The sequence below is a fragment of the Nematolebias whitei genome, chromosome 10 (assembly GCF_014905685.2).
Source record: "Nematolebias whitei isolate Nwh7 chromosome 10, NemWhi1, whole genome shotgun sequence".
Taxonomy (NCBI): domain Eukaryota; kingdom Metazoa; phylum Chordata; class Actinopteri; order Cyprinodontiformes; family Rivulidae; genus Nematolebias; species Nematolebias whitei.
In genome coordinates this window covers 37,384,671-37,394,117 of record NC_056507.1, presented here as the reverse complement: position 1 = coordinate 37,394,117, position 9,447 = coordinate 37,384,671, and the positions used below count along the sequence as shown (strand labels likewise).

Here is a 9,447-nt window from a genome sequence, read left to right as displayed (position 1 = left end):
AGAGCACACGTCAAAACACCCGGCCACTGTCTGTTCACCTGCAAAGAACATGACAAAACACAGCAACAAAATACATATGTATAAAGAACTTAAAATATTCATGGCTTTGCAGTAAGTTTCAATAAATATATATACCCATACCTACGCCTATATACATACATACATACATACATACACATGAATATACACTCACATACATATCTATATATCTACATATAAAGCCTACATAAACATCCCTGCTTCTATTTGTGTGTGGTTGTGAGCATGCATAAGTGTATAAGGCTTCTCTAATAGAACATTTATTAGTAATTGTGAAGCAGCAGAGACCCGACCCCCAAGACCAGAGGCAGACGAAAAAGTGGGGACCAGAGCCCAAGACCCCAGGAGGGACCCCGACCGCGGAGCCCCCAGAGCCACCCACACAGGGCGAACCACCCACCCACCCCCCAGAAGGGACCACAGGGGAGAACCGGAAGATCCCCACCAGCAACCACATACAGTGACCCCCCGGGGCCAACAGCGACAAACTCATAGGCCTCCGTCGGCACCCGCCACACCGATGTAGGTCCAGGTCCAGGCACCGAGGCCCGGGCACCGAGGACTCACACCACCCAGGCCAAGGCCCGACAGGGCCAGAGGACCCGAGCCCCACCAGGCAGACACCAGGCCGAGCCGACACACGCCCAAGCGCCCAGCCCCCGATACCAAGGGCCCCAAGCGCGCCGGCAGGCAAGGGCACACCCCACCAGGGGGCCGCGCGATAGGGGCGCGATGCCAAGCACCCCCAGTTGTATCAAAGAGGGGGCAGTCCGAGTCTCGGCCTAACAAATACCCATTCATACACATACACAATCACACTATCCCAACCTCAATCTCACATTCATTCACTCAAAGACATACAATAACGATACATTTCATTCTTATTCCCGATACACACTCTATACCCCCCAGGTCCAAGAGGTTGTTCAATTCTGACACTGAAGAAGATGACTTTAGTGGATTTAGTGCACAGGAGGAAGATGAACATAACGATCAATGACATTTTCCTGGTCGGCTACAGTATTTTTTTATTTTTATTTTTTAACCAGCCATGTTACAGGCACTGTTCAGAAAAAAAACATTTATTGTACATATTTGTGTATGTTACTATACATATTTAATTAAAAGTTTTAAATTTAGTGGTCACAGCTTGTATTCAGGTGTGCTCAATAATCCGTAAATTTGCTCAATAATCCGTAAATTATGGTACCCACTGGGTATGCAGATGCACAGGCAGCCATGTCGCACAGTGGGTTGTCAGTATCAGCCGGTCTGCTGATGTTTCTGAATGAAAAATCCAGTGCATTCATACATCTGAACCATATTGATATTTTGACATTACTATGGTTGAGCCATGTATTTGTAGATTTATTTCTTGATGAGCCTCATTATAATTGAATTCAATGAGTGACTTCATAGAGCTCCATGTCAGGGTAAAGACTGAAAGTTTTAACTTGTAAAAATAGCTTTCATCTGTTTTACTCAACTTCACTGTGAATGTAACATCAGCTTTGTGTTAATCTAGGTTGAATATATTGCAACATAATTCTACTCAGACTGTTGTCCTGTACACATATAACCAACAGTGGGCCCAACCAGCTCTAAAGCAATCAAAACTAACTTTATCCTAAAGAGAAACTCTTTGTGCAGCACTCTAATCCACTCTGATTGATCAAATCCTAAAACAGACATTTTTATTGAGAAAGAATCAGATGTACGGTTTATTAAACTTATAATCAATAAATCAAAGCAAAAAAGTATCTACATAATTTTCCCTGGTATAGCACTTTAGTTATATTAAGATTAGGATGAATTGCATTCTGACAACTAAACGTATGTGAATAAAATGGACCATTTCTAAAGGTCCAAATTGAAAATGTTCTGATGCTCATTAAGGCCACTTAGAACTGTATTTAGCTCTATTCAAATGCTGCTCAAATGGTTAAAGATATATTCAAATACTAACTGAGAACAGGATAAACTGCTACTTACTACTTAAACTTAGCGTTTTTTCACTTATTGCTGGACTTCAAGGTACGGATCCCCCATGATAAACGAGGGACTTCTGTAGTTAAAAATTGTACTTGAACATAGTTCTTGTCATTTCCAGAGCAGTTTACTCCATATTAATATTTTTAAATAAAGTTGAAGGTCAGTTTTCTGGAAACAAAACTTTAATGATTGCATCTTGTCTTTGTGTGGCTCATTCATGATTGTTTGTTGTGTGTGCATCTAGTGGAGGGAGGAACATTGTGATAACTGGCTCTGGATTTGACCTCATTCAGACTGCGATCATGAACGTCCTGGTAGACAACTCATCTGCTGTTGAGGTCTGTATTATTATTTTTTCAGTATCCTTATTCTTAAATGTAATTTGTTTCTACTCTTTTAGTTCTCATCATTTTTAGTCCCCATGTTTTTGCACCTCCTCAGAAACAAACCGCGCTACAATAATTGTATTCACAATTAATTACAACATTGTTGCAGCAAATGTTGTTCCTCTATACTTCCACTGATCAGTGAGATTCCACAAATCCTTAAAACCTGGTAAATTGTAGATAGTAAAACTATTGTTCCACTCTGACCAAAATGTAACAATGTTCCTCAGCTGACTTAATTATTCAGTCCTCAGTCTGCCAGAAAACTCCAGCCAGAAATCAGCTTCCTCCCATTTACCATCCTGAGGACTGGGCATTGCGATGTTGTAGTAATTTAGTTCATTTCGTTTAAAGACCTAAATTTAATACCAGAATTAAGGTTGCATAAGATTATCTTGCTGTTCTGTTTTTACCACTTTCCCCTCCTGCCAAGTTCCCGGGCCCAGCTGCCCAGGGACAGAGGAGATTTGAAAATTGGTCTTGCCACCACAAGCTAGCGCTGGATGTAAAGTATTATCTCAAAGGCATTGACTGCCCAAATTAATAAGCTGCTTTTGGTTTAAGTGTGTCCAAGTAGGCCCAAATATGGGAGCTCATTATGACTGCTGGCATGTGGTGAAATGAATTGTAGGGTTAGGTTAGTAGTTTGCTGAAGTGTTCTTTTCTTGTTTTGTTAAGAACATTTAGTTTTAACAGGAGACCTGTTTGAAGTTAGATTTTTTTAATCTGCTTAGAGCCTGCTGCACCTAAAAGTAGTTAATTAACTGACTCACCCATTAAAATATCTTATTAATGTGTAACTCATTTTATATTAGGATGGTTCTTTTAGTAAACTATTAAAAGTTTATTAAACTGACATCTCAGATTCTTCCTTTGTGTTAGTATAAATTTGATTTTCATGCTAACATTTTAATGTATGATGGTAGTTGTGGTATATTAGGTTGACTGACATTCAGTGAGGTCTTAACTAGCTTTAATATTTAAGACTTAATGATGAAAAGGAAAATGTTTGCTTTGAAATCTCTAACTGTTCTACCAAACTGCATGACAGACATCATTTATATGTTTGCTTTACTTTCTGAAGACACGTCCACAGGTTTCCTACAAAGTATTATATTACTACACAGTATTTTATAGTATTGAATTTACTTTCAGTATTTTCCAAGTCTATATAGAACAAAGGAAAAGTACATGGAAAATATTTGTTTCTTAACATTCTTATTCCTAAAAACATCAAATGTAAATTTCTTCAAATAAATTGCTTACAGAAGCAGAATATCTTTCTAAATGCTTTTAATTTGAAGATGAGGATAATGCCATGATGCTGTTTCACTTCTCATCAAGGTTTTAAGCTCTGAGTCATCTGAGTCTTGGTTTTTGAGTTTCTGTGAGCTCTGACAGCTTCACTGGGATGATTCCTGGCCTGCCTCAGATGTTTTTCTATACGTTTTGAACATTTAGAAAATAAAACCTGACCCTGTCTTTAGTTCTTTAGATGTCAAAATGGACTGAACATTAGGGGTGGGGCCGATCCGATCTAGTATCGGTGTCGGCCTCCGATACCAGCATAATTTACGTATCGGATTTTTCTGATCCACCTGCCGATATTTCCAATCCATGATGCATGTTGGCTTCAAACTATGGAAAGGATTTCCTGAATGGCGGCGTGTCTCATGAACCCAGAGTAATAAGACCCGTCTCACATTCAGGAAATCCAGTTCATAGTTTGCAGCCAGCTATAATGTGAGGACTGAGTTAGCAGCACTGTGGCTAACAGCTAACAAACTTTTCATCTAAACATGTCCGCTGTGTGGAAGTATTTTACACTAGAAACACACAAAACAATGCAGCAACGTGCAATGTCTGCAGAGCCATAGCGCCACATTAAACCATGTTAAAGTTAGTTTTACGATGGACATTCTAGCTTTGTGGCTTCAGCGGGGCGCTGCTCTTTGGTCAAACCGAAAGAGGCGGTTCGACACCGGCCAGCCGCGTCCAATCTGCCCCGCTCAGTCTGCCAGTCTCCGAGGAGGGACAGACTGAGCGCGGCTGCCCCAAATCAGGCTGCCTGCTTCGGATTGAACAAGAAGTAGATGTCGCTGAAACCATGGAGCTCTAATGTTTACAGAGAAGTTGCTGAACTTCATCATAATTAATGACCAACCACTATCAGTTGTAGAAAACGAAGGATTTCACAGCTTGATACTTGCAGCCAAGATATAGTTTACCCTCCAGGAGATATTTATCAAACAACAGTAAACAATCATAAAAAACATATGATTTGAAAATTATATTAAAAACATAAACAGCTACATTATAAAGTGATGTAAAATACTAAAAACAGGAACATGTCTGTTGGTTTATGCCATGAACTTAGCAGGTGTTTGAAGCCATTTAACATTTTATTTAATTTAATTCATTTATTCATTCATTTAAATGAAACAAAATTTTTTTAAAAATCATCAAAAAGAAAACATTGTATGAAAAGAGTGCAGAAAGAAGAAAAAAATATTATATCTGCCCCTTGTAAAATATAAAACAACTTTAAACAATCACTTAAATTAATCACTTTAATATCCACTTTAAAACTAGGAATTAAAAAAAAACATGTTTTGTGTTAGCAGGATTTAATTCTAACTTTAAAACTTTTCCAACATTAATAAAACTTACCTCAAGTTGCCTTTTTGGACATGCATGCAAATATTTGTACAAATTGTACTTGAGAGGAGATTATTACAGCCTCATATGATGAAGATGATGATATCGGAACTGGATCGGTATCAGCCGATACTCACTTAGGTATCAGGATCGGATCGGAAGTAAAAAAAAAAAAGTGGATCGGTGCATCCCTAATAAATATCAGCAGACTTGTTTGAAAATTTGAGTCTGAAAAATTGAGGCATTTGATGTGAAGTCTGTCAGAACCAACAAACCAGACTAGAACATTGAATACAAAAAAACACATATTATAAAATAATAATAATAAAATGTTTATTTGACAGTGTTTCCTGTAAAAGACATGGCCTGCATTTTGGAGAAAATAAAACATTTAATTTACAAACAAGTTTTATGAGAGGATTATTAGACTGACTTTCCTGTACATCATTCTTTACTCATGAGATTAAAACACAATAAATACTCTTAAAGCTGTTGTTTTATGTTGTATTTAGTTTACTGCACATAAAGTAGAGAACCTTTTTATTTGGGGGTTAAACTACTTTAAGTCAATATCTTCTGTAACTTTTCTCTGTACACCCCACAACTGTCTTATCCTGTTAAAACACTGACGAGGGTTTATCTTTCAAACACATCGGCCTATCATGAAAACAACCCGTAAGTGACAGAATGCAACGTGAACTAGGTTTCAATTTAAAAAGAGCCATCAGAAGGCTGACACTGTGGTTTGTGACTCATCAGAGTCAGCAGCCTTTCTCTGTGGACGATCAAAGTTTCTTTGATTTATTTCATGCAGCAGCTGTTTAGCTTTTCATCTGCAATATAAAAACTAGAGACCTGAGACTTGGATCGTTGCTGCTTGAACCTTGATAATTATCTATTTTACTCATCACCTCGACAAACATTATTTTATCCAGTTTTATTTTTTTGTTTATCGCTTTGTGACATTTAGAATTAAAAATGTTATGTTTATTTTAAGTTCATTTGTTTTCTGTCAACCTTCTCAAGCCCCCACATTTGGTGCCCAACATTGGGAACCACTTATTTATTCTTATTCATGCATATTTTTTTACCATTTTATATCATAATTAAACCAAATCAAGTATTTTTCATGACACACATCCTGTTCAACACTTTCATGGTTAACATGTTGTTTTTGTCCTTTGTCTTGTTTTAACTGAATATTTTTCTTTTTGTTTCTTCTTTGTTCCTCCTGAATATGACCCTGGTCCTCGTCAGTACGCCCATGCGAAGAGCGACACAGTCATCCAGTTTAATTCTCCAACAATAAATGTCTCTGTGAGCCAGCATGTCAGCACCTTTATCCTGCTGGACAACTGGAGAAAGGAGCTCAAGCCTTTCGATTACCACCCTGACCCCAGCTTCAACGAACTGACCAAGACCGTCTTCACTGAGACCAGCATCATCAGCGTAACTGTGAGTACGGAGCCCACAAACCGCTGCGGATAAATTCAAACACACTGTTTAGTCAGAAAATTATTTTGTTGAAAAGCTTTAAGACAAACTGCTTTACTGTGTGACATGAGAATGAAAATGGAAAGATACTGCATTTACATTATTTAGCTGCTTATATCATGTTTAAGTTTTATTGCATAGGAAAGGTTATGCAAATAAAAATGAATTTGTTTTCTTAGTCAGACTGGCTTATTTAGAAAATATTCAAATGATATTCAGTATACTTAATAAATATATTTTGATATATTAAAAGATAAAAGTTATGCTTTTTATAATATTAAAGGACTTAAGGATTCAAGGTTATTTATTGTCATTTACATCACATGTGGTACATGAGGTGGAACTAAACTGTGTACACAGGGTCCCAGTTACATCCAACAATGACAAAAATGTAAATTGTAAAAAAGAAATAGTAAATAAGGATCTAAGATATAAACTAAGATATATGCTAAACGAACGCCAAACAGTACGCTAAAAGAGCTAAGATATATGCCAGTCACTAATGGTACAGAACAATACACCGAACAACAGCAACACGATTCTCATAGGTTCTGTTCAGCTATAATTTACACACTTAATGTGAGCACTAACATAAACTGAACTAACATAAACTAAACTAGCATAAACTAAACTAACATAAACAGGGATTTGTTCAAAATGCAACAAAAATACAGAAACAAGGCACCAAAAGTGAAAAAGAAATAAAGCTACAGCAGCATGGTCCTATTGGCAGAGTGGTTCTGATGACAGAGGTTATTTTAGCAACATGGTCCAGTTAGCACCATGATACTGTTAGTGAGGTTTGGTTAGCACTGTGGTGTTGTTAGCAGCATTAGCAAGTCCCGTCAGCAGCATGATGATAATAAGGACCGCAGCAGCTGCCTCCCAGACTGCCCTCCAGAACTGGGTCTGGCAGACGGAGAACATCCAGGTTTCCCCGCTGAACCAAACGAGTTTGGTCCGTGCAGGCAGATAGAGGATCATGGAGACAGCCGCCATGGCAGGCTTGAGCCCGAGGCTGGAAGGACTGAACCACGATGGCAGGATGGCAAGGCAGCGACACAGAAAACTCCACAAGTGTGTCGCGGTCATACCCATACCGTGGATGTACTTTGTAGGTGAAAAAAAAAAAAGCAACAGGAACACAAAAAGATCAAGTTCACCAGGAGCCTATGAAGCTGCCACTCGGCTGAGCGCAGCCATCTTAGAAAATAATTCAGATGCAACTATGAGAAATAATAGTTAACAGTTTCATTTTGTTTGGTTTTAATAATTTAATCCCCCTAATTAAATGTTTTTTGTAAGAAAACTAAATATATATTATAATGTCTATAATTTAAATATTTTAAATTACTTTTAATTACTTTCGACTAAGAAAACAGCGGACTGTAAAGAGTTTACTTTTCCACCCATTTTTAATTAAAACTCTTAGAATAATGCTCTTAGTCTTCCATTATATGATGCATGTAATTACTGGTGATTAATTCTTTTTCCCTGCGCTGCTCAGTTATGCCACGTTAAGCATTTCAGTCATTCTCCCCGCAGGGTCGAGGTTTCTCCAGAGCAATGACTGCCAGAGAGGCTCAAGCGTTTGTCGGTGACGTTCAGTGTCTGGTCAACACACTTCAGGATGACAAACTGTTCTTGGACCCACCTTCCACTTCGCCGCGCGCGCGCTCCAGACGGCAGCGTCGAGACACCCGGCCCGAGCTGCTGGACCTGATGGTGAGATCAGATGGTTGACACAAACATGCTCAGCTCATTTAATTCTTTACACATATGAATATAACAACAATTAAACAGCTTTTCAAGGAAAAGTGCAAATAAAACAAAAGGACAAATTAAAACTGAGTTAAAAGTTTCTGTGAGGTATGGGGGGGACTGTTATCAATAATTTGTTTATGGTGCAAGAAACTGCCTTTTTCCCTCACTGATAAAAAGCTATTTTTTAACTATTTTTATATCTGTAACTACTGGTAATGAGTTTTGTCAACAAGTATAATCACCTCATTAATATATTTACTAATAGTTTCTGTGGTCAATAAAAAAATAAGACTAAAAATATCTACATATTTAACATGATGTCCTAATAATTACTGTATTACACTATTTTGAACCTACAAATCATTCCTAAACAATACATCTGCTAATACTCTTTTAGGGTTAAACAGAATTTTATATATTATTTTTCTTTTTTTCTTTTTTAAACCTTTATACAAGTTCGTCTCACTGAGACACAAGGACTCATTTTCATGACAAACATACTTTAGACAGAACATACAGACAACAATATAAAGCAATTAAAAGCAATTAAAATAAAAAATAGTGTTATTAAAACACTGCTACTGTTGGCAGCATGGTCCTATTAGCAGCGTGGTTCTGTTAGAAGTTTGGTTCTGTTAGAAGTTTGGTGCTGTTAGCATAAAGGATCAATTAGCAGAGTGTTCCTGTTAGCAGTGAGGTTCTGTTAGCAGCAGGGTTCTGTTAGCAGCTTGGTTCTGTTAGTAGCTTGGTTCTTTTAACAGCGTGGTTTTGTTAGCAGTGAGGTTCTGTTAGCAGTGTGGTCCTGTTAGCAGCGTGGTTCTGTTAGCAGTGAGGTTCTGTTAGTAGTGAGGTTCTGTTAGCAGCATGGTTCTGTTAGCTGCATGGTACCGTTAGCAGTCTGGTCCTGTCAACAGTGTGGTCCTGTTGGCAGCGTGGTCCTGTTGGCAGCGTGGTCCTGTTAGCAGCGTGGTTCTGTTAGCTGCATGGTACTATTAGCAGTCTGATCATGTTAACATTGTGGTTCTGTTAGCAGCATGGCTCTGTCAGCAGGGTGGTTCTGTTAGCATTGTGGTCCTGTTAGCAGTGTGGTGTTGTTAGCAGCGTGATTCTGTTA

General features: G+C 38.1%; 1 protein-coding gene across 1 annotated transcript in view; it reads left to right on the top strand.

Annotated features, from left to right (window-relative positions):
- Nucleotides 1-9,447, top strand: part of plxnb2b (plexin b2b) — a gene marked incomplete in the record, with an annotated part of 234,589 nt that overhangs the window by 197,746 nt on the left and 27,396 nt on the right. The window contains 3 exon segments of the mRNA XM_037683644.1: nucleotides 2,276-2,369; nucleotides 6,333-6,530; nucleotides 8,115-8,294. Coding sequence (XP_037539572.1) covers nucleotides 2,276-2,369; nucleotides 6,333-6,530; nucleotides 8,115-8,294 — 472 coding nt within the window.